Below are 25,072 nucleotides of genomic sequence, written 5' to 3'. Positions count from 1 at the left end.
GCTGACGGATGTCTTCACGGACATCTTTAACACTTCCCTGCAGCAGGCCATCGTCCCGTCGTGTTTCAAAGCTGCCACCATCGTACCTGTGCCGAAGAAACCCGCTCCGTCCTGCTTCAATGACTACCGCCCCGTGGCACTTACGCCCATCATCATGAAGTGCTTTGAGCGGCTTGTCATGGAGCACATCCAATCCGTTCTCCCCCCCACCATTGACCCCTTCCAGTTTGCGTACCGAGCCAAACGGTCTCCTGAGGATGCCATCTGCTCTGCCCTCCACTCGGCCCTCACCCACCTGGAGAGGAGGGACTCGTATGTGAGATTGCTGTTTGTGGACTTCAGTTCTGCCTTCAACACCATTGTGCCACAACGCCTCATCAGCAAACTTGACGCGCTGGGCCTCAGTACCTACCTCTGCAACTGGCTACTGGACTTCCTCTGTCAGAGGCCACAGGTAGTACGTGTTGGCGACAAAATCTCCGCCAGCATCACGCTGAGCACGGGGGCCCCCCAAGGCTGCGTGCTCAGTCCGCTGCTCTTCACCCTCCTGACGCATGACTGCACTGCAACCTACAGCGACAACCGTATAGTGAAGTTTGCTGACGACACGACTCTGGTGGGTCTCATCACCAAGGGAGACGAGACTAAATACAGGCTGGAGGTTGACCTTCTGACCACGTGGTGCAGGGACGACAACCTCCTGCTGAACGTCGACAAGACCAAGGAGATTGTTGTGGACTTCCGGAAGGGTCACACCCAACACCTGCCGCTGACCATCGACGGTGCTGTGGTGGAGAGAGTGAGCAGCGCCAAGTTCCTGGGGGTGCACATCAGTGAGGATCACTCCTGGTCCACCAACACCGCATCACTGGCAAAGAAAGCCCAGCGCCGCCTGTACTTCCTGCGGAAACTCAGGCGAGCGAGCGCTCCTTCGGCCGTCATGACTGCATTTTACCGCGGCACCATTGAGAGCGTCCTCTCCAGCTGTATTGCTGTTTGGGGTGGCGGCTGCACTGACTACAACTTGAAGGCCCTGCAGCGCATAGTGAACACGGCTGATAAGATTGCTGGTGCTTCGCTCCCCTCCTTGATGGACATTTACACCTCCCATCTCACCCGCAAGGCGACCACGATTGTGAGTGATGTGAGTCACCCCACTCACTCCTTGTTTGAGCTTCTGCCCTCTGGAAAGAGGTACAGAAGCCTGCGCTCCCGCACCACCAGACTCTCAAACAGCTTCATACTCCAGGCTGTTAGGATCCTGAACTCGCTCACCCGTTCTGCGTAGCGTCCTGTACTTTTACTGTCTGTACTGTCTGTATGCACACTGGCTCTTATTTGTTGTGTTATCTGTTTATTTATTATTTATTATTACTCTTATTATTTATTGTTGTGCCTTTTTGTTTATGATGTTTTTTACTTTTGCGCTATGCTTGCTGGCTCCGTTTTGCTCCTCTTATTTATTGTGTTATCTGTTTATTTAGTATTTATTCATCACTCTCACTATTGATTGTTTGAATTTTTGCCTCTTGTTTTTATATTGTGTCGCGTACTTGTATGTCTATCATGTTATGTGTCTCGTCACCGTGGGATAGAGAAAAACGTAATTTCGGTCTCTTTGTGTGTTGTGACATGTGGAGAGATTGACAATAAAGCTGACTTTGACTTTGACTTTTGACTTTGACCCTAAGAGCAATACCAGCAGAAGCTTTAATCTTCAGGTGGGACCCCGAAGCTGGACAGGTCTTAGTGTAGAGGCCTGACAGAGTGCAATCCACTTCTCCAGGTTGAGATCTTGACACTCAGCTAACAACTGCCGTGAAGAAAACACTAACAGTGTTAAAAATGTGTAAAAAAAGAACATGCCCCATTCACATTTCTGACTGCCCCCTCTTATGTGCATTCCTAGAACCGGCCCTGGTTGGCATGCGGGTCCTCTCGGCTCATCTCGCGAGGTTTGACAACCGAAATTTCGTTTAACATCCGAAGCAAACAAATCTCGATTTTTTTGTTCGAATACCGATTTGTTCGAGAAACGGGACGTTCGAAAACCGAGGCTCCACTGTGCAGAGGAATCACACTCTTCAGCCTCCCTGGTAAGGTCTATTCAGGGGTGCTGGAGAGGAGGGTCCGTCAGGAGGTCGAACCTTGGATTCAAGAGGAGCTGTGTGGCTTTCACCATCGCTCCTGACATCCTCCAACAGAAGCTCATCCAGCTTGTGGTGCCTGCCTCCACCTGTCAGTGGATCACCAGCTTCCTGACCAACAGGAGACAGCGTGTGAGGCTGGGGGGCATCACATCTGACACCAATACTGGAGCCCCTCAAGGGTGCGTCCTCTCCCCACTGCTCTTCTCTCTCTACACCAGTGCTTCTCAAATAGTGGGGCGCGCCCCCCTTGGGGGGCGCGGTGCTATTCCTGGGGGGGCGCGTGTGACCCTGGGGAACAGGCTTTTTTTTTGGCAGTACTAGAATAAAGTGTAATTGCACGTTTACTACAGCAGGGGGCAGTGGCGCTCTCATTGTTACTTCTGTCACGTTTGCGACAGTGCAACATTTTACGACTTACAAGACAAGTTAGGATAGTCACGGTGGGGAGGGGGGGGCGCGAATAGATTTCTTCTTGCTAGGGGGGGGCGTAACAGAAAATAATTGAGAAGCACTGCTCTACACCAATGATTTCTCTTCAGGTGACTCTCCTGTGAAGCTCCTGAAGTATGCAGACGACACCACTTTCATCGGACTGATCCAGGACGGTGATGAGACTGCGTACAGACAGGAGGTGGAGCAGCTGGTCCACCGGTGAAGCCAAAACCACCTGGAGCTGAACCCGCTCAAGACTGTGGAGATGACAGTGGACTTCAGGCGAGACCCTTCACCACTTTTACCCCTCACTATCCGCAGTAATACTATTCTCTCCACAGACAACTTCAAGTTCCTGGGAACCACAATCTCTCGGGACCTGAAATGGACCGGCCACATAGACTCTGTCCGGAAGAAGGCCCAGCAGAGGCTGTACTTCCTGAGACAGCTCAAGAAGTTCAACCTGCCGCGAGAGCTTCTGAAGACCTTCGACACTGCCATCATCCAGTCTGTCCTCTGCACTTCCATCACTGTCTGGTTTGGATCGGCCTCCAAACAAGACAAGCACAGACTGCAACGGACAATCAGGACTGCAGAAAAGATCATTGGAATCAACCTCCAATCTATCCAAGACTTGTACCTGTCCAGGACCAGGAAACGTGCAAGGAACATCTCTACAGACCTTTCTCACCCAAGTTGCAGTCTGTTTGAACTACTACCCTCCGGACGGCGTTATAGAGCTCGGTACGCCAAAACCAGCAGACACAGAGACAGCTTCTTCCCCCAGGCTGTTGCTCTGATGAACTCACACCACTCTAAGAGTCTCAGAGACATTACTGTGCAATAACATCCTGCTCTCGATGCTTTACCTTTGGATTGTCCATATTATGTGTACTATGTGTCTTCTCTGCATCCATTGCAGCCTGGTCATCCTGGAAGAGGGACCCTCCCATCTGTGGTCTCTTCTCCATCCATCCATCCATCCATCCATCCATCCATCCATCCATCCATCCATCCATCCATCCATCCATCCATCGAGTGCAATAACATCCTGCTCTCCACACCTTTTTTTGAATTTGCCTACACTGTTTGTACTATGTCCTCTCTGCATCCATTGCAGCCTGGTCATCCTGGAAGAAGGACCTTCCCATCTGTGGTCTCTTCCCAAGGTTTCTCATTTCTCCTAGCTGGAGTTTTGAGTTTTTCCTTGCCCTTTTGGGAGTTTAAGATCAGGGGATGTTTGAGAATATTTGCCATTTTTCACGTCCTGAGTGTTGTTAGTCACCTAAATGTTGAACAGAGTGTGTGATTTACCGAAGTCAAATTCCTTGTTTGGCACGCTCAAACATGGCGAATGAAAAACTCTTTAATCTTGAATCTTTCGTCCTGGCCGTCGAACAGTGGACCAGCTCTACACCCTCGGCAGCATCCTTGAGGGGGCATGGGAGTTCGCTCAACCAGTCCACATGTGTTTTGTGGACTTGAAGAAGGCGTTCGACAGTGTCCCTCGGGAAGTTCTCTGGAGGGTGCTTTGGGAGTACGGGTTGCCAACTGATATGGGCGGTTCGGTCCCTGTATCACCGATGTCAAAGTTTTGTCCGCATTTCCGGCAGTAATTTGGATTCGTTCCCAGTGAGGGTTGGACTTTGCCAAGGCTGCCCTTTGTCACCGATTCTGTTCATAACTTTTATGGACAGAATTTCTAGGCGCAGCCGAGGCATTGAGGGTGTCCGGTTTGGGTACCTCAGCATTGCATCTCTGCTTTTTGCAGATGACGTGGTGCTGTTGGCTTCTTCAAGCCGTGATCTCCAGCTCTCACTGGAGCGGTTCGCACTTCGAACTTCGCAGCCGTGTGAAGCAGTCGGGATGAGGGTCAGCACCTACAAATCCGAGTCCATGGTCCTCGGTCGGAAAAGGGTCGAATGCCCTCTCCGAATCGGGGATGAGATCCTGCCCCAAGTAGAGGAGTTCAAGTATCTTGGGGTCTTGTTCACGAGCGAGGGCAGGATGGAGCGTGAGATCGACAAGCGGATCGGTGCAGCGTCGGCTGTAATGCGGACGCTGTACCGGTCCATCGTGGTGAAGAGAGAGCTTAGCCAAAAGGCAAAGCGATTTACCGGTCGATCTATGCTTCTATCCTCACCTATGGTCACGAGCTATGGGTAGTGACCGAAAGAACGAGAACCCAGATACAAGCGGCCAAAATGAGTTTCCTCCGCAGGGTGTCCGGACTCTCCCTTAGAGATAAGGTGAGAAGCTCGGTCAGCCAGGAGAGACTCAGAGTAGAGCCACTGTTCCTCCATGTTGAGAGGAGCCAGATGAGGTGGCTCGGGCATCTCATCAGGATGCCTCCTGGACGCCTCCCTGGGGAGGTGTCACGGGCATGTCCCACCGGTAGGAGACCCCGTGGACAACCCAGAACGCGCTGGAGAGACTATGTCTCTCAGCTGGCCTGGGAACGCCTTGGGATCCCCCGGGATGAGCTGGATGAAGTGGCTGGGGAGAGGGAAGTCTGGGAGTCCCTCCTAAAGCTGCTGACCCCGCAACCCGACCCCGGATAAGCGGGAAAAGATGGATGGATGGATGGATGGATGGATGGGAAAAAAACACGATGTAGTGAAACCACGATAAACGACCCGCAATGGAGCGAGGGATTACTGTATTCCACCTCCTTCATTGTTACACGTGAATGCACATACAAAGAGAAATTTTATTCATTTTGACCAGGCTACAGGAAGCAAAATATAAAGGTGAATGTAATTTTCATTAATGCAATAAATTACCTTTTTTGACCAGCAGGGGTGTTTGTGTGCACATGAAGCCTTGAAAAATTAACCCATTTGCAAACCGTATGGTGGGAAAGCTTCAAACCCCAAGGAAGCTTCATGTGCCCATCATTTGTTGCGTGACAAACAAAGCCAGTAAACAACAAGCATTACAATGCTTGCCTCCCACCTGTGACGTAGACAGGGGGGAAAAGCAAGAAGCCGAGCTCCAAACGTGGGCGGGCCAGTAAATCTCATCCTAAAAAAGCCATTAAATCTCTACAGTCTTTTACAATACATCTTTATTTACCGTAATTTTCGGACTATAAGTCGCTCCGGAGTATAAGTCGCACCAGCCATAAAATGCCCAAAAATGTGAAAAAAACCATATACAAGTCGCTCCGGGGGCAATTTATTCGACAAAATCCAACACCAAGAACAGGCATGAACGAGCAACAACAGGCTAAAGGATACGATATGCTAACGGGACAAACACAAGCGAGGAGCTGAGAACGGACGTAACATTCAGTTATTTAAAAAAAACTATTACATAAATAAAACCATCTGTGTCACTCCAATTCATTAAATCCATCGATCGTCCTTTGTCAACAATGCCGTGTGCCGCGCCGCAGTTCAAATTATTCCACAGGCCCATACAACGATATATAAACTATATTTTAAATAACTATCACATAAACAAGAATATTATCAAACCATTTGTGTCACTCCAAATCATTAAATCCATCGATCAAATTTCTCGTCTTTTATCAATCGTCCTTTGTCAACAATGCCGTGTGCCGCGCCGCAGTTCAAATTATTCCACAGGCCCATACGATATATATAAACTATATTTTAAAAAGCTATCACATAAACAACAATATTATCAAACCATGTGTCACTCCAAATCAATAAATCCATCTATCAAATTTCTCGTCCTTTATGTCATCCTGGTGACAGAGGACATGTCCAGAGGATATTGCCCTTTAAAATGTTAATTACTTTATTTGATTTTTTGTCTCTATTTTTCATGTTTTGAATATGTTCAAGATAAAGATATTGTTAGGGTGGTGCTCACTCTAACTTATTTTGCAAGAACCATACTGGAGACAAGTTAGTCGTTTCAGACACATGCAGGGGGAGAGTTCACCCGTCGCTGTGCTTACAGCAATGGTCGAATAAAGTCTGACCCAGGCCTTCTCAGGTGCATATTTATTGAGAGAAAGAAGAGTGGGGTTGAAAGTGGGGGTGTGGGAACACAGGATGGGGTGAAGCCGCTCCCCTGCTGATCAAAGCATAGCAGGGGTCCTTTTACGACATTCTGTAAACAAAGCAACTTTGATTGCTTCCTCTGCAGCTAGTCAATCAGTTGAAAAGATCTTAGCACTTTGGTCTACTACTTTTGTTAAGACAGGACAAGCTAGTTAAATTATTACAGGTTACATTCCAACATAATCATACGATGAAGATATTCTGCAAACCCTAACAGATATCAAAGCATGTGAAGTGATCAACTATACTAAAAATAACATGTGAAGTGGTCAACTATACTTGTAAGTAAGTGATGTGTTAATGATCAAGTAAAAATTTGTGAAAAAAAACATATATAAGTCGCTCCTGAGTATAAGTCGCCCCCCCACCCAAACTATGAAAAAACCCGCGATTTATAGTCCGAAAATTACAGTTTATAGCGCTTTAACAAGTTATTTTCACAAAATAATGCAACAGAATACACCACTAAAAACATTGGCAATAATACATCTACATATGCATGGTTGTTTGAAGCGGTTATAGATGGAAGAGAGATTCAAAGTGTCCTTTCACTTGTGAATCAGAGGCATCATGATCACAACATGCATGACAATGCATACGTTTCAAAAGTAAACAATCAGCTGTGGTGTCAATTGACGAATAGTAAGACAGATTGTGGCATGAATTTGAGTGCTGACATTTTTACAAACAGACTTAATACATAAGTGCCGTTGAGCTCAATCAACAGTCCCTTTAAATCAGGGGTGTCAAAGTCATTTCACATTGGGGGCCACATATGGCCTTGGTAGATGTCAAGTGGGCCGGACCATGAAAACTATACCATACTCTGCTATCAATAACCAAAATATAATGTCTTTCCTTTTATTCTTTGGGTGTAAAGAAGCACGAGAACATTAGGAAAATGTTGAAATTTAATTAACATTCCTTTTACAAAACATTAATAGCATTTCATTAACATTAACATAACTTAAAACATTAACAGTAATGCACTTTAAGATTAAATGAGATTTACAAAGAAAGGATTTTTTAAACCATTTCCACGTGCATATAAAATCTAAATTTACTCCCTGCCTACACCGAGTCCGCCCTCTTGACCACGAGTCCGAGTCCGGCTGTCCATTTTTTCTGTTAATTCATGTGACTGCTTAGTCTTTATTCAAGGCTAATTTAGATCAAAATCTAAATAATTACAACAGTTTTGTGATGGCTTTGTCTTTATTAAACATATAAACGAATACAATAAACAGATACTTTCAAGTTTACACCATTATAGCTCAGACATTTATCTAAACATAAATAATTAATGACGACCCCACAACTATCGAAACATCAATGATATAAGCTGGGTGACATAATCGTCCTTGACATTGGTACATAATGTAAACATTAGCCGAAGTGCAACTCAACGTGGCCGCATCGATCGTAACTTACGCTCCGTTTCCCCCCCCCCAATCTAGAGGCAAAACATTGTTCTCTCGCTGCTCCCGGGTTCTTCCATCTGGGCTGCGCGCGGGGCATTGTGGGTCTTGTACGTGCACGCACGCAGGCAGGCAGGCAGGCGCAGGCATGCACGCAACAACTAAATTTGTCTTCATAACAAGCAAGCAGGGCTGTGGACAGTATTCCTACGCGCATTCTCAGCGGCATGATGAAAATAAAATTGAACGTATTTTTTTTATTGTCGGACTCAGTGGACTCGGTCAAAATCAGCACCGAGTCCGAGTCCGGCAAAAATGACCGGGTCCGATGAGTCCGAGTCCCCGAGAGTCTCTACTATAGTATTCCTCGTCAGGCTAATGTAATTAGCAAAAGCTTGTCGCTTCTCGGGACGTACAAGTTCAGCCGCCTTCATCATGCATCGTTTAACAAAGTCACCATCGGAATACGGCTTTGATGCTAATGCTACTATTTCGCTGGCAATCAGGCTTTTGTTTTAATTTCACGAGCATTTATTGAACTGAAACACGGAGCATAAATAGCACCACAAGGTGGCATTATTTCTCATCTTAACCTGCATTGTAAAATTACTATTACAACACTCCCACCTAATTTTACAGTAAAGTTAAGTCTTGCTTTCTTTAACTTAAATCACTTAGATGTATTAAACTTAGACTCTTCTCTTAGACTATAAGTCCCCCTTTTAACTAACTTAAAAAGTAATACTAGAATACTAGCAAGCCATTTTAATTCCACTTTTTTCTTTTTACCTTATTTACCAGTAGTCTTAACTTAGGCTCTAACAATACTAAACATTGGCCTATGACTTAAATGTACTTGTCAGAGTTACACAGCACAAAGTCCAATCTCTCTCCTAAGATACTCAAACTCCTGCTTTGCTAAACGCTGAAAATTTGACTGTAAAATAATTGTGGCTAATTATCAAATCAAGTGCAATATTTCAAAATGCATTTAGCTAACACTATGACATCACTGTTTTAGCAATGAAAACAATATATTTATAATATTCATATATATTTTATGTCACATAATGTAAAAAGATAGACCATGCAAACAAGTTTAAAAATCATCACACCACGCAGAAAATAAAATCATGAAAACTACTTTTTGAGAATTTATTTATGTCTGGTGAATTTTTTTGTATCGTGTCTAGACTAAGACACCGTTCATGAGGACAGTAGGGTTTCAACATGGTTCTAAGAAAAAGGGTTTTCTCCACTTGGTGACAAAACAGCACCCACATCAGAGACATTGATGTATATGTCACATACAATCAGGACTTTATTGGGCCCAGGACAATTCTGAAGAGGATGGAGCGAAACAAGTGGATGCTTAGCAATCTTGTTCATGTGGGAGAAAAACCCCCATAAAGATGCCAATATGATGAAAGGATGGGGAATTCATAGATATGCCAGGAAGCAGCGGAGGGTGACTGTAAGCAGAAGCAAGGGTGGCATGGCCTGAAGGAGTTGGGCGGAGTTCTTGAGCATCACCTCCACAGGAAAGTGGTTGCTCACCTGCAGAGCCTGGAAAGAAAAACAGCAGAATCAGTAAGCAAGAATGAACTTCAGCAAGGTGAAGTAAATTTTTGTTGTTGTTGTTTTTTGTATTGTCCCCACCAATGAGAGAAATGGGACATGGCAAATAGGTAACACTACACAATGAAATATTTTAACTGCATTTATTACAGTAACTACATTGCATTGGAGTATCATCAAACACATGATGGGTATTAAGGTTAACTAACATGATGGTCATCAAATGCACAATAATTCTGTCTTATCATTTATCATTATTGATTTCATACTTGTTTGCCGATTAAATGGAAAGAAAGCTTTGATATTGTCAATGAATATATTGACAAAGATGCATGACAACAGAAGCCTGCATTACTGTGGTCTTGGTCAGTTTGAACTCTTTAGCGAAGTTGAAGACATTGGCGGAGAACGGAGTTATGGCTTTCAGGAAGGACTTCCCGTATACGACGATCCTGTGGTACAAGATTAAATGTTAGAGTCAAACATCAGTTCGGCACGCATGCACGCGCATGCGCGCATGCCTACCGATCATATGCACAGCTTGTCTCGTCCATGATGGTGGTGTCTATTTTGTCTCCGATGAGCCAGAAGAAGCTGCTGTTGGTGAACAGTCGGATGTTCTTCTTATCAGGGCGTGTCATGTGAGCGCAACCAGCGTGAAAACTTCCCAAGAACATCACGTTCTACACACACAGACACACACACGCACGCACACACATGCAAAAAACATACACACACCAAAAAAAAATTAAGATAGTTGCCAACTCGCATTGGCTTTCGGTCCACTTAAGATGTGACTTCAAGATTCTTTTACTACGGTGTTTTCCCATGCATAATGCGCAAAATCTAACTAATTTATTGTCCTAAAATCTGGGGTGCGCATTATGCATGGGTACAACAATTTTTGAAGAAAATCTCCCTCGAAATAAAACTTGAAATCACACCTTTCTTCTTGTTTGTTGTCAATCGCGCATCGCATTCAGCCATCCTGCCCATCACACTTAGTCAGTAAAATTCATAATTGACGACACATCGTTTGATGCAATCCTTGATGGTGTGTTATTGTCAAATATTGTTTGTTTTTTAATCTTCATCGCAAACGGGATATCATACGGAGGCCGCCATTACAGATGCGCAGAACAGATGCGCAAGACACGTCAGCTATATAAAGAGCGAGAGTTCAGTTCTAAACATAAATGCGTATTACAGGTAATATTTTATTTCACAACACTTTGCCTTGTTCCTTTCTTCTCTGCTGTTCACTTCAAACACGCTCCATACGTACACAATGCTCTCGTATCAGACGCTTGCTCGATCACCTGCTCGTTTGCTGTCACAATGTACCCTACACAAATCCAAAACATTTCTTCGCTATCGAGTTTGCTAGCGCATGCGCAGTGATACTGACCGGCAGAATAACATCCAGTTGTTCCCAAAGATGATCTTTTTTCTGAAATAATTTTACGTTTAGTGACTCTTACGTTTAGTAAGAGTCAAAATTTGGGTGCGTATTATACATGGGTACAGGCTTTTTTCCAGCATCAACATGCCATTTTTAGGGTGCGTATTATGCACGGGGGCGCATTATGCATGGAAAAACACGGTCACCTATAAAATATTGCATGGCTTAGCGCCTTCCGATCTCATCAACCTAATTGTACCTTACGTTCTGTTCAGAAACCTTCGTTTGCAAAACGCTGGACTTTTAGTGATTCCTAGGGCTAAAATAAGGGATAAACCCAATCTCGATTCAGGCTCCAGAGCTTTGGAATGCCCTACCCATAGTTACCGTTTTTTTCCATGTATAATGCGCAAAATTTAACGAATTTATTGTCCTAAAATCTGGGGTGCGCATTATACATGGGTACAAAAAATATATATATAATTTTTTTTTTTTTTTTTTTTAATCCGGATATGATACGGAGGCCGCCATTACAGATGCGCTTTCTTCTCTGCTGTTCACGTCAAACACGCGCCATACGAACACAATGCTCTCCTATCAGACGCTTGCTCGATCATCTGCTTGTTTGCTGTCACAATGTGCCCTACACAAATCCGAAACATTTCTTCGCTATCGAGTTTGCTAGCGCATGCGCAGTGATACTGACCGGCAGAATAACATCCGGTTGTTCCCAAAGATGATCTTTTTTCTGAAATAATTTTACGTTTACAGACTTCAATAGGAGTCAAAATTTGGGTGCGTATTATACATGGGTACAGGCTTTTTTCCAGCATCAACATGCCATTTTTAGCGTGCGTATTATACAGGGGGGCGCATTATACATGGAAAATAACGGTATTAAAGATGCTACCTAAGTAAATCATTCAAGACCCGATTAAAAACACATTTCTATGGTATTGCCTTTAATTAACCGAGGCTGGCCAATTCGTCTGCAGTTTGTGCTTTCTGTCTTGTCGTGAAGAGTTGTTTGTTGTGTGCAGGTTGGTGACTAAATGAATGTTTGTTTTCCTGAGAATTCAGTGTTTCTTCAGAATTCCTGGTTTTACCCTCTGCTTGCTCTACAACAATTTTCTTTCTTGCATTTTTTATTTCATAAAATGTCATTTTGTCATTTTGAATGAGAATTAATTTGAAAAACAGCGTGACTTGGTTTTTCTTCAAAATAAAAATAAATAAATGATTTTTGCCGGGGTCTAGACCAGGGGTGGGCAAACTTTTTGACTCGCGGGCCGAACTGGGTTCTAAATTTGGACCGGAGGGCCGAACCAGGAGCAGATGGACGTAGTGTTTGTGTGAAGTAATATAAGCGACCTGTAAAGGTCATTGCATAAAAGATTTTTGCCTTTAGTAGGTAGTAAAGCATGGATATTCCAAACAATTTTTTTGAAAACAAATGCATTTACAACATTAAAAAAAAAAAAAAAAAATCACTAAAAACCTGTTATCAGTGATTCTCATAAAATACGACACTGTTATTATGAATAACAGTCTCCATCACTTCAGTGCCTGCAGGTCAGATTAATGCAGTGCTTCTCAATTATTTTCTGTTACGCCCCCCCCCTAGCAAGAAGAAAACTATTCGCGCCCCCCCTCCCCACCGTGACTATCCTAACTTGTCTTGTAAGTCGTAAAATGTTGCACTGTCGCAAACGTGACAGATGTAACAATGAGAGCGCCACTGCCCCCTGCTGTAGTAAAGGCGCAATTACACTTTATTCTAGTACTGCCAAAAAAAAAGCCTGTTCCCCAGGGTCACACGCGCCCCCCCAGATATAGCACCGCGCCCCCCAAGGGGAGCGCGCCCCACTATTTGAGAAGCACTGGATTAATGAAAGATGTTTATCTTATGAGATCACATCAAACGGCAAACATTCTGACAGAATATATTATCTTGAAGAATCTGTGAAAGCATACATCCAAATAAAGTAATCAAAACGGCAACACGGTGAGGGGTATCTGAAAATCAGAGCAGAGTTTTAACTCACAAACACCTGGTAACAGAGGTGATGAAACGGGAAACACTTCCTTAAAGTAAGCCTTAAGAACTTTACAGGTTAAGATTAGTCGCAAACAGGTGGTGCATCAATGTCCTTGAGCATCCTGCATTGTTTGAAAATGAGAATGGTCGCTAGTTTCAATCCCTGCTATGTGTTCAAATCATATTCAAAATGCCTCCCCTTCATTTCCAGTGGGAACAGTGTTGTTGGTCTCCCTTTTTTGCTAGTGCGTCATAGTCTGGAGTAAAATTTGTTGTGGCAATTCTTAGGAGAGATCCGAGGTGTTTGTCCGTTTACCTCGAGCTGTGACGGGTTGATGTTGATGTGGCTGAATGTCACGTCGCGTACGTCGAGCCAAATTGGCCACTCTCTTTTAAACGCTCGGCACTGTGTCCACCTTGCTTTTCCTTGGGCGACTCATTTTAATGGAAGGATTCCAGGGGAAGGTTTGTGGGTGGCTTTAGCGCAAAACTGCATCTGAAAGCTCAGCGCGCAAATTACAAGAATGCTGTCGTCAAAGCCCACGCTCTAAATTCGGGACTGATACGAATAGAGCGAGAGTGCGCCATGTCTGTACTACTGAGTACGTACACGCACTTGCGAGTGTGCACCGAGCTTTCTGACACGGCTTCCGGTAGTAAATGCGCAGGCGAGCGCTTCCCCATCTACTGGGGAAATGCAGTCATTGCAGGCAAAATGACAAAAAAACAACAACAATTTGTTCAGGGTTGGCGGGCCGGATTAAACGGTTGTTAGAATAATTAGTTTTGCTGAAGCGCTGGTCGGCCTGGAACCGAAGGTCACATGTCTTCGCTCAAGTCAACATATGTGCCGGCTAGCCTTGGGGAGTCCTTATACTCCCTTCCTTGTCTTACCTGTCAGAGGCCCTCACTAGTTAGAAACAGAACATCTTTGTTCTTTGTTAGTTCAAGAGAAGTCCTTTCTCTGTTAATTGTTTTGTCCGAGACAGTTTTTAGTTATCCCATATTTACTCAATGTTTGTTTAAGTAGACTTCATGCAAGTTATCTCACATCTACTTAACGTTTGTTAGAGTGTTTGCACGAGAGGTATCTGATTATTTATTATTAGCAAGAAAGTCTAGAGCATTGTTTTACAGAGACACGGCATCCAGGTTTAGAGATTGCAGCCTGGAACGAGGCTGCCAACCATCTAAGAACAGACTCTGCATTCCTGGGGTCACGGATCGGCCAAGGCCATGCGGCCTCGCACCACACAACATTATTAGCTAGCTGAAACAGCGTTGCTACAGACACACTCTCCCCTCCCTTTAGTGTTGCAACGCCTCTTGTAACTAGGGCAACCCAAAATAAAAAGAGGAGATAGCGGTGGGGGAGTCCGGAATTGGTGGAGGACTGTGAACTGGGCCTTCTACCTAATTCTCCTCGCGAGCAAAAGAATACTGGTTGTCTTCTCCGCTTTGTTTCCAGCGTGTAAATAAATGTCTGATGGTATTTAGACCTGACAACGGTCCCGTGGGCCGGATGTGGCCCGCGGGCCGTAGTTTGCCCACCCCTGGTCTAGACTCTAGAGTAAGTTTGTTAAATAAACAGTAGCCAGGTGGCCAATGTAAATAAGCTTGGATGTTACCTTGTTATTCCATTTGTTCAATACTTGCTTGAAGACATCGTACAGGTGGTCCATCTCCTGGATGGCGCTGCTTGGGTCTGCATGCAGCCCGACCAGAACAATATTCTTGATAGCTGATGACAAAAGCGGTTGTTATAAAACAATATACCGTTTTTTTCCGTGTATACTGCGCCCCCATGTATAATACGCACCCTAAAAATGGCATGCTGATGCTGGAAAAAACCCTGTACCCATGTATAATACGCACCCAACTTTTATGAATTTTTTTTTTATGAATTATTATTATTATTATTATTTTATTTTTTTTTAAGTCCCAATGATCGGCACACACGCAGGGAGGCAATGGGTCCCATTTTTATAGTCTTTGGTATGGTCTTAACTAGGCTGGATGTAATTTTTTTTGTTGGCGTTGATTTCTCCGACTGCCCGTAAAGGCACCACCGCGCGGGAAAGAGGCGTGCGGACGTGAAAAAGGCGGCTCTGTATGGGAGAGACGTTGAAGAGGAATAAAAACACCCTTGGAAACCAAAACTTGGTGATTTCAAGTTTCATTTCGAGGGACATTTGTCACGTCTCATCCCCAGTTTTGCTATGTGTCTAGGTTGCCATAGTTTCTGTTCGCGTCGCCCCTCTCTTCCTGTGTCACCTCAATCGATGTAACGTGTTTTGTATTTAAGTCCTGTCTGCCCCTCGCTCACCGTCGGATCATTGCATGTGTTACTGTCATGATGTCTGTTTGCTTTCTGTTCCTGTCTTTGGTAATGTCACCCTGTCTTTTTATTCCACGACTTTGTCGGTCAGTCCTGTTGTTGGTTTTGTTTTCTAAAAAAAAAAAAAAAAAAAAAAAATTTAAATTTTTTTTGTACCCATGTATAATGCGCACCCCAGATTTTAGGACAATAAATTCGTTACATTTTCCGCACTATACACGGAAAAAAACGGTAAAAGTCAGAAGAAATATTCATGTGTTGCTTGCTCACCAGTTGTGTTGCTGAGGAAGTAAACAGCAAACGGCGGTCTGACAAACTGATTCTTGTCTTGGTACTGATGTTGACCCATTACATGCACCGTTTCTGTCCTGACAACAAAACATCAATGTCAACTGAAGAGTTAAAACGCTAGTATCTACTTTTTGTGAATTGAGTAAAAAAATCTGGTGATAGCTAATATTTTTTATTTAAGTTATGTCAGTTAATATTCGGCCAGACAACACAAACAAAATTTCTCTAGTCCAAATTTTTCACATAACTATAAAATTACTCTGAAATGCTAATTGAATAAGTGAACAACCTACAACCTCTAATTTTTTAACATTGACTCAAATTACGCCTTAATCCTAAAATTTAAAAGGCAGAGACAGCTATCTTCTTTGTTCGATGTTGCCATACTTTGAGGCTGCCGGTAAAGACTATGGGGATATGAGAGAGAGAGAGAGAGAGAGAGAGAGAGAGAGAGAGAGAGAGAGAGAGAGAGAGAGAGTCAGAGACAGAGAGAGAAAGAGAGAGAGAGAGAGCGAGAGTGCGAGAGAGAGTGAGAGAGAGCGAGAGAGCGAGAGAGCGAGAGAGAGAACGAGAGTGAGAGAGAGAGTGAGAGAGAGCGAGAGAGAGAGCGACAGAGAGCGACAGAGAGCGAGAGAGAGCGAGAGAGAGCGAGAGAGAGAGAAAGAAAATTGGTAGGCTGATTGAAGTCTCCAAATTGTCCCTGAGCGCGAGTGCAAATAGTTGTTTGTCTCTGTGTGCCCTGCGATCGGCTGGCAAACGGTTCAGGGTGTCCCCCGCCTACTGCCCGATGACCGCTGGGATAGGCTCCAGCACTCCCGGGACCCCCGTGGGGACTAAGCGGTTCAGAAAATGGATGGATTGATGAATGATAGGACTGCTAGTGCTCTTCCTAGATAAATTCAGATTCTGTCTCAGCCCATTTTGCAGTTGAAGGATAAGGGACGAGAAAATGTATAAAAGGACTGATTGAGCATGGATAGAAGTGGGGTTTTCATCTGTTCTTCACCTGACTTTTTTTTTTGCATTTATCTTCTTTGTTTTCATCTTGGTATTCTATATATATGTAATACTTTTTTTTTTCAATAAAGGAAAAGGAAAAATCTCTATGCTGAGACCAAACTGCCTGAAATTTAAGTGGTGTGAATAGTAAATTAGCCAACTAAAGAGCTTTAAATGTTTATTATAAATTATGAAACCACTGCCATTAGCCTCTCTCAGAAGCCGTTTGTCCCAAGTACCTGCTCATCTTTAGGATGCCCACTGATGGCCAGCGGATAATAATTTGTTCAACACCGCAAGAACCGACTTGCATTTGATTCTACCTTTGGCTACAATGCAGAGCAGAATCCTGATTTAAGTGAATTGTTTTAAACGTAAATCTTTTTGCCGTTGTGGTGGGTATTGTGTGCTACTGATGGTTGTGTATGTATGCATGACGTGTGTCGACAGAGTGCACGTGCGTGTGAAGTATTCTGGAGATGGAAGGTGGGAGCTAGCGTGTGTGCAGTTGTGGACCAGAAACTGATAAAACCAAATGAAAGAATACTACATCGAGTGTAAGAAGCAAGAGGAAAAAGTGTGCCAAATAAACTCTGACTGCAGTGCGACCCGTCTCCCTGTGGTGTATGTGTGCGTTATCGCGCCGCTGGGACTTCCCCTGTTGACAATGTGCAATGACAACGACCCCACAGTCTTGGACAAACGTCTCCTCTACATCCCCCGACTACTGTTAGGCAGCAAGCAAGTACAGAAGACATACTAAGTGAATATGAGGCTTCGTAAAGCTCTGAGGATGCCACCGTACCATCATACTCATCTAAGCACTTCACCATTTTATTCAAAGCTCATCTGTTGGACTATGATTTTATTTTATTTTTTTACATATACTTACGATGGACGCAGGCACGGACCGCTGATGGTTTTACAATAACGAGGACAGACCATTCATTATCTTATGACTAAAAACTAACGAGGACGGAAGGAGGCTGAGGTCGCGTACGAAGGACAGACTGGCGTGTGTGTGTGCATGGGTGTGTGTATCCGTGTGTTTGTATGCGCGTGCGTGCGTGTGTATGTACGTACGTATGTATATGTATATTCATTCATTCATTCATTCATTCCTGTTACACATTGGCTGTGGCTGATGACAAATATGACATGGTGCCGAGCACACTTACAAACTTTTTTCCAAACTTTAACGCTTCAGACAACAGACCCAATGCTTTGATAAAACAACTAAATAGTTTTGTCGATGCTTTAAAAGAGCTAGTTTTGTAGTTATGTTGTAATGTATCAGTTTGGAAATATAGAGGAGGAGATGACTAGAGATTAACTTGTTGAAAACATGAACTCACTGCGCATCAGGGAGCTTTTGCAACTGGAATTACCCCTCACGCTAGCCAAGCTTGGTCCACTGCACGTAATATTGAAATTGCTCTACCTGAGAATAACACTACGTGCAAGGACGCATTGGACTGTGACGTACACATTGTTCTACAGAAAACAGGTTTCCAGAGACATGGGAAGTTCAAGGATCAACACCAACTGCTTTCACCACCACCTGAACAACCAAAACAAAAGTAGCAAAATGAAATGTCCATCCGTCCACCCCAACCTCCCTCCCTCCGTCAGTCCACCCACCGCATATTTGGGGTCAGGTCAAGGAGGCAGCAGCTTCAGCAGGGAAGCCCAAACTTCTCTCTACCCAGCCACTTCTTCCAGCTCTTCTGGAGCAAGTCATTCCCAGGCCAACTCTCGAGCATGTCCTGGGCCATCCGGGTACGGGCCTGCTACTCGTGGGACATGGCCGGAACACCTCAGTATTCAAATCAGATGCCCGAAGCACCTCAGAGTCCCTCTCAGATGACCGTGCTTCAGATGACATAGTCTCTCCAGACTGTGCTGTGTCGTCCCTGGGGCCTTCTACTGGTGAAACACCTCTCCTGGGAAGCGTCCAGGAGGCATCCTCCAGCCCCTCTCAACACGGTGGAGCAGCAGCTCGACTCCAAGTCCCTCACGGATGACCGAGCTTCTCACCCTATCTTTAAGGGAGAGCCTGGACACCCTGCGGAGGGAACTCATTTTGGCCGCTTGTTTCGAGATCTCGTTCTTTCAGTCATGACCCGCAGCTCGTAGATGAGGGTAGGACAGGGGTGGGCAAACTTTTTGACTCGCGGGCCGAACTGGGTTCTAAATTTGGACCGGAGGGCCGGACCAGGAGCAGATGGACGTAGGCGTTGTGTGAAGTCATATAAGCGACCTGTAAAGGTCATTGCATAAAAGATCTTGGCCTTTAGTAGGTAGTAAAGCATGGATATTCCAAACAAGTTTTTTGAAAACAAATGCATTTATTAACAGCATTAAAAAAAAAAAAAAATCACAAAAAAACTGCTATCAGTGATTCTCATAAAATACGACACTGTTATTATGAATAACAATCTCCATCACTTCAATGCCTGCAGGTCAGATTAATGCAGTGCTTCTCAAATAGTGGGGCGGGCCCCCCTGGGGGGGCGTAGTGCGATACCAAGGGGGGCGCGGGAACATGTTTTTCTTTTGGCTGTATTAGATTAAAGGGTAATTACACATCCACTGCAGTAGGTGGGGGTGGCGGTATCACTGGAAGAGTATTTGCTCTACAGCAGCACTTTGAATCTGTTCTGTTACAGACTAAAAAACACTGTTATTAATAAAGTTATTCTTTATTGTAAGTTGATCTTTCTTTTATTTTTTTCCTTTAATGTTAATAACATGGGGGGGGGCGCAAAATGTTTTCTTCTTCCTAGGGGGGGGGCGTCACAGGAAATAATTGAGAAGCACTGGATTAATGAAAGATGTTTATCTTATGAGATCACATCAAACGGCAAACATTCTGACCAAATATATCATCTTGAAGAATCGGTGAAAGCATACATCCAAATAAAGTAATCAAAACAGCAACACGGTGAGGGGTATCTGAAAATCAGAGCAGAGTTTTAACTCGCAAACACCTGGTAACAGAGGTGAGGACGTCGCGAACGTCGAGCCAAATTGGTCACTCTTTTTTTAACATTCGGCACTCACTTCTTTTCTTCTGGCCACTCATTTTAACGGAAGGATTCCAGGGGAAGGTTTGTGGGTGGCTTTAGCGTAAAACGGTATCTGAAAGCTCAGCGCGCGAATTGCAAGAACGCCGTCGTCACAGCTCACGCTCTAAATTCGGGGCTGATACAAATAGAGCGCGAGTGCGCCATGTCCGTACTACTGAGTACGTACACGCACTTGTGAGTGTGCACCGAGCTTTCCGACACGGCTTCCGGTAGTAAATGCGCAGGCGAGCGCTTCCCCATCTACTGGGGAAACGCAGTCATTGCAGTCAATATGACCAAAAAAACGTTTTAATAATACAATTTATTCAGGGTTGGCGGGCCGGATTAAACGGTCCCGTGGGCCGGATGTGGCCCGCGGGCCGTAGTTTGCCCACCCCTGGGGTAGGATCATAGATCGACCGGTATATCGAGAGCTTTGAATTTCGACAACTCCTTCTTCACCACAAAAGACCAGAGTATGCATCACAGCAGATGCTGCACTGATCTGCCAGTTTCCTGCTCCATCCTACCCACACTCGTGAACAAACTCCAAGATACTTGAACACCTCCACTTATGACAAGATCTCATTGCCGACCTGGAGAGGTTTCCGACTAAGAACCATGGTCTCAAATTTGCAGGTTCTGATATAAATCAGGATTTAAGAGGCCTTGTGGAACTTAGCCAGGATAAAAGTGTACAGCATGTGACTAAACAAACCCATCATGAGATGATACGCTCAGAAAAGATTTCTGAATCTGTGTTTCTGATTTCTGCCTATGTGTTGCAGACCAGTAGCGGAGGTGCTGCATGACCCAATGCGTTGGTCATGTGATGTAATGCTGCCGTTGTCCCCTGCGCAAGCATAAATATGTCTTTGGACGAACATATCAATTTGACAGATAAAAGAAGGTAAAATGTGCAAAACATCTATGTCGTATTCATTTAAACATTTCCTCAAAGACCGTTAACAGAATCGTTACCTCATTACCTCCCACCCTCAAGTTATCACTAATCTATTCCATTTATGTATCAAGCTTGAAAATTATTGTGATGCAACAACCCTTAGATGGCAGCAGCGTGTACTTCCTGCGGAAACTCAGGCGAGCGAGCGTTCCTCCGGCCGTCATGACTTCATTTTACCATGGCACCATTGAGAGCGTCCTCTCCAGCTGTATTGCTGTTTGGGGTGGTAGCTGCACTGACTACAACATGAAGGCCCTGCAGCGCATAGTGAACACGGCTGGTAACATTATTGGTGCTTCACTCCCCTCCTTGAAGGACATTTACACTTCCCATCTCACCCGCAAGACGACCACGATTGTGAGTGATGTGAGTCAACCCGCTCACTCTTTGTTCGATCTTCTGCCCTCTGAGAAGAGGTACAGGAGCCTGCGCTCCCGCACCACCAGACTCACCAACAGCTTCATACTCCAGGCTGTTAGGATCCTGAACTCTCTCCCCCCTTCTGCGTAGCGTCCTGAACTTTTGCGCTATGCTTACTGTCTGCTCTATGCACACTCCGTTTTGCTCCTCTTATTTATTGTGTTATTTGTTTATTTATTATTTATTCACCACTCTTATTATTTATTGTTTGTGCCTTCTTGTTTTTATTTTGTGTCGTTTACTTGTATGTCTATCGTGTACTATGTCTCGTCACCGTGGGATAGAGGAAACGTAATTTCGGTTTCTTTGTGTGTCTTGACATGTGAAGAGATTGGCAATAAAGCAGACTTTGACTTTGAAAATACATCTGTTCATAAAATCCTCAATTTCTCAGTTTTTTCGCCTGAAATAGGGTTTTTGGTTAAATTTACCTATGTTCAGCTGCAGATAACCAAAGAATGACAAATGTTAGAATTATTCTTTTTTTGTTGGTGATAGATGTTTTCTTCCTTTTGGTGGGTTCCATGTTTATGTGACCATATAACACAATATTCTGTGAACCTTCGAAGATGGGTCAACATTCTCAAAAATGGCTGGCATTGAGGGGCTTGGCTGTGCTACAAATTGCTGGCATTTTATGCGTAGAGCGGAGCTTATAGATACTGTAGTTTTTAAAAACTTAGCACCTGGACCAGTTTACTACTAGGGCAAAAGCCCCCATCACTATGTACTACTGAGTGTAAACATGTCATCCAACATGAGGTGCATTACGGGAAATGGTGATGGTGTCTCACCTATAGATGAAGACATAGTTCCGCAGGTCATCAGCAGACTTTCCCAGACTGGGGCTGGACACGACGTCGTAGTGGTAACCTTCATACCTCCAAATAAAACAAACACACACCATACAAACAAACACAAGAACTCAGCATAAACCATATGACTGTCTCACACAATCAATCATTAACACAAACATATCATTTGTTGAGGTGTGTGCTTTTCTCATACAACTTAAAAAATGTCTTTTGACCAATATGTACTTAATTGTGACTTTTTAGGTACCTTTAATAAAAATAAAAATAATTCAATTTACCGTATTTTCCGCACCATAAGTTGCACTTAAAAGCCTTTAATTTTCTCAAAAAACGAAGGTGCGCCTTTTAATAAGGTGTGCCTTTTGTGTGGACCGAATTCCAAAATCTGTAAAGTTGTTTTGTGGCCTTTAATTTTCTCAAAAAATGAAGGTGCGCCTTTTAATAAGGTGTGCCTTTTGTGTGGACCGAATTCCAAAATCTGTAAAGTGGTTTTGTGTGGCCTTTAATCTTCTCAAAAAACAAAGGTGCGCCTTTTAATAAGGAACCTATCAGAAGCCATTATGTTTCACAGAGATCAGGGCAAAAAAACAATCAGAGGACTGTACGTAACACGGAGACCTCCGCCGCCATTGATAAATCCGTAAATAGTATTGTTTGTGCAAATCTGTAAAGTTCTCTTGTGTGGTTTCCGCTACATAGAGACTTAATATACAGGCATAATATGTAGAACCGATGAACCAATCAGAGGACAATACGTTTTACATAGACCGGGGCGGTAAACCAATCAGAGGACTGTACATAATGGGATCCTCCGTTGCCACTGATAAATGAACACTATCGTTTGTGCAAAGCAAACAGCATTAGGACCCTCTAAAATGGCATCAACAAAGAGACATCCTTACGAGGCACAACTCAAGCTTTCTGGAAAGCCAGGAGCATTGCACAAGAGCAACGTGACAACGATGAGACAATGACAAGAAGGAACTTGTCATGTTTAATGGCAAACTTGCCCTACTGTTTAATTTGGACACAGAAAATGAGGACTCAGACGGATTTGCGTATGAATATCAATCAATAATAATCTGAGTACAGTAGAGTACATGGTTAAACAGTAGAAGAAAGTACAACGGAACTGCCTTGCTCCTGTGACGTAAATCATGGCATGCATGCGCCGGCGTGTGCCCTATGTGTGGATTAAGTACAGAAAAGCCCCCGGAATTGAGTGAGCGCCTTTTAACCCGAAGCACCTTATGGTGCGGAAAATATGGTAAATATGTTTTCTGTCTTTCGACAAGCAAAATGTATCTTGACTTCCTCCATTTATTCAAAACTTCTGTATTTTACGGTTGGGGTGACTTCGTTCCGTTTCTGGACATTTTCTATGTTTTCATGTGTTGCATCAAAGGTGGAGCATTGAAGAAAAAAAAACAGGGGTGCTGATATTTGAAGAGGATTATTAAAAAACGTAGAGGTTCTAAATAGCACCATGCTGGAGTTTCTAAGGATGTATTCAGACCAGAAAAGTCCTTTAGTCCGCTTGTTTGGTCTGGACCAAAAGCGAACTTAATTTTTTTCATTTGTTGTGGTTCCTATTCCGACTGTACATTTTGCAAGTGAAGTATACGCATCCATCCACGCTTGTAACGGTCTGTGCTCCCATTGGACAGCAATGACCAGGGCGGCACACAAAGCACAGACCCGGAAATGGAGGAAAACATGCAAGTCCTAAATATATGAAAATCAGTCACTTACCGTAGTCTTCTACCTGTGTTCAAATGAGCGTCTCTGAAGAGTGGAATAAACTACCGTAACTTTCAGACTATAAATTGCGGGTTTATTTTCATAGTTTGGGGGGGGGGGGGGGGCGACTTATACTGAGGAGCGACTTATATGTGCATTTCTTCACAAATTTTCAAAATTAAAAAAAAAAAAAATTAAGCTGCGATAAACGAACCGCGATGTAGCAAGGGATTACTGTAATTTGAATTTCAAGTGACGTCAGTGGCGCGGCGGTTGTTTACATAAAGGACAAAGATTCGATCACGAGAAGACGAAGATGACGAAGGGCCCCACGTACTACCGGCATCATTAGTGGCTTTGTTTCTAAGTGACACGGAGGACGAAGAGTTTGAAGGATTTAATGATTTGGAGTGACACTGAAGGTTTGAAAAACTATTATGGCTTTTACTCACACCCGGTCCTACTCTACGGAGCTTTCTTTCACCTCCGTGGATTGAAGTCGGGGGATGGCGCTCGGCCGGGTGGCTGTCCAGGGACGGTGGATGGGGCTCGAACAATGCTTTTACGCACGCCCGGTCCTACTCTACCGAGCTGTCTTTCACCTCCGTGGATGGAAGTCGAGGGCCGGCGCTCAGCCGGGTGGCTGTCCGGGGACAGTGGATGGTCATGGCTTTTACGCACGCCCGGTCCTATTCTATGGAGCTCTCTTCCACTTCTGTGGCTGGAAGTCCACACCGCCACACGCCTGTAAGTTTGTTTTGTTAAATAAAGAGCCGTTTACCAAACCACGTCTTTCCTTGAACTTTGTTAACGCTACAATATAGTTATATAGTAGATCTGCGGAATAACGACAAGGCTGACGTCAGGGCGCACGCGCGGCGATGTTGACAAAGGACGAGGAATTTGATCGATGGATTTAATGATTTAGAGTGCACAGATGGTTTGATAACATTATTGCTTATATAATAGTTATTTGATATATAATTTATATATCGTTATATGGGCCTGTGGAATATTTTGAAGTGCAAGAGCCGTCAGCGGCGCGCACGCATTGTTGACAAAGGACGATTGATGGATTTAATGAATTGGAGTGACGCAGATGGTTTTATTAACGTGTTATTTATGTAATAGTTTTTTGAATAACTCTGAATTTTACGTCAGGTTCTCAGCTCTTAGTTTGTGTTTATGTCACGTTAGCATACCTATCGTTTAGCCTGTTTTTGCTCGTTCATGACTGTTCTTGGTGTTAGATTTTGTCGAATAAATTGCCCCCCAAAATGCAATTTATACTCCGGAGCGACTTATATACGTTTTTTTTCCCACTCTTTTGGGCATTTTATGGCTGATGCGACTTGTACTCCGGAGCAATTTATAGTCTGAAAATT

The 25,072-nt window shown here is 44.0% G+C and overlaps 1 protein-coding gene across 6 annotated transcripts in view; it reads right to left on the bottom strand.

Annotated features, from left to right (window-relative positions):
* Nucleotides 1–9,175: 9,175 nt before the first annotated feature.
* LOC133150417 (deoxyribonuclease-1-like 1) overlaps nt 9,176–25,072 on the bottom strand; it is a 70,948-nt gene continuing 55,051 nt past the window's right edge. For 4 of the 6 annotated variants that reach the window (XM_061272930.1, XM_061272931.1, XM_061272932.1 and 1 more), the window contains 6 exons: nt 21,927–22,013; nt 15,661–15,758; nt 14,681–14,793; nt 10,138–10,295; nt 9,968–10,064; nt 9,176–9,600 (listed from right to left, as the gene is read on the bottom strand). In XM_061272930.1, the coding sequence (XP_061128914.1) occupies nt 9,475–9,600; nt 9,968–10,064; nt 10,138–10,295; nt 14,681–14,793; nt 15,661–15,758; nt 21,927–22,013 (679 nt within the window). In that variant the 3' untranslated portion in view covers nt 9,176–9,474. The remainder of the gene's footprint in view (nt 9,601–9,967; nt 10,065–10,137; nt 10,296–14,680; nt 14,794–15,660; nt 15,759–21,926; nt 22,014–25,072) is intronic. The other 2 variants (XM_061272934.1, XM_061272935.1) reach the window with 1 other exon arrangement.

This window comes from Syngnathus typhle, linkage group LG2 (genome assembly GCF_033458585.1).
Source record: "Syngnathus typhle isolate RoL2023-S1 ecotype Sweden linkage group LG2, RoL_Styp_1.0, whole genome shotgun sequence".
NCBI lineage: Eukaryota > Metazoa > Chordata > Actinopteri > Syngnathiformes > Syngnathidae > Syngnathus > Syngnathus typhle.
This window is presented reverse-complemented; position numbering and strand designations above follow the sequence as displayed.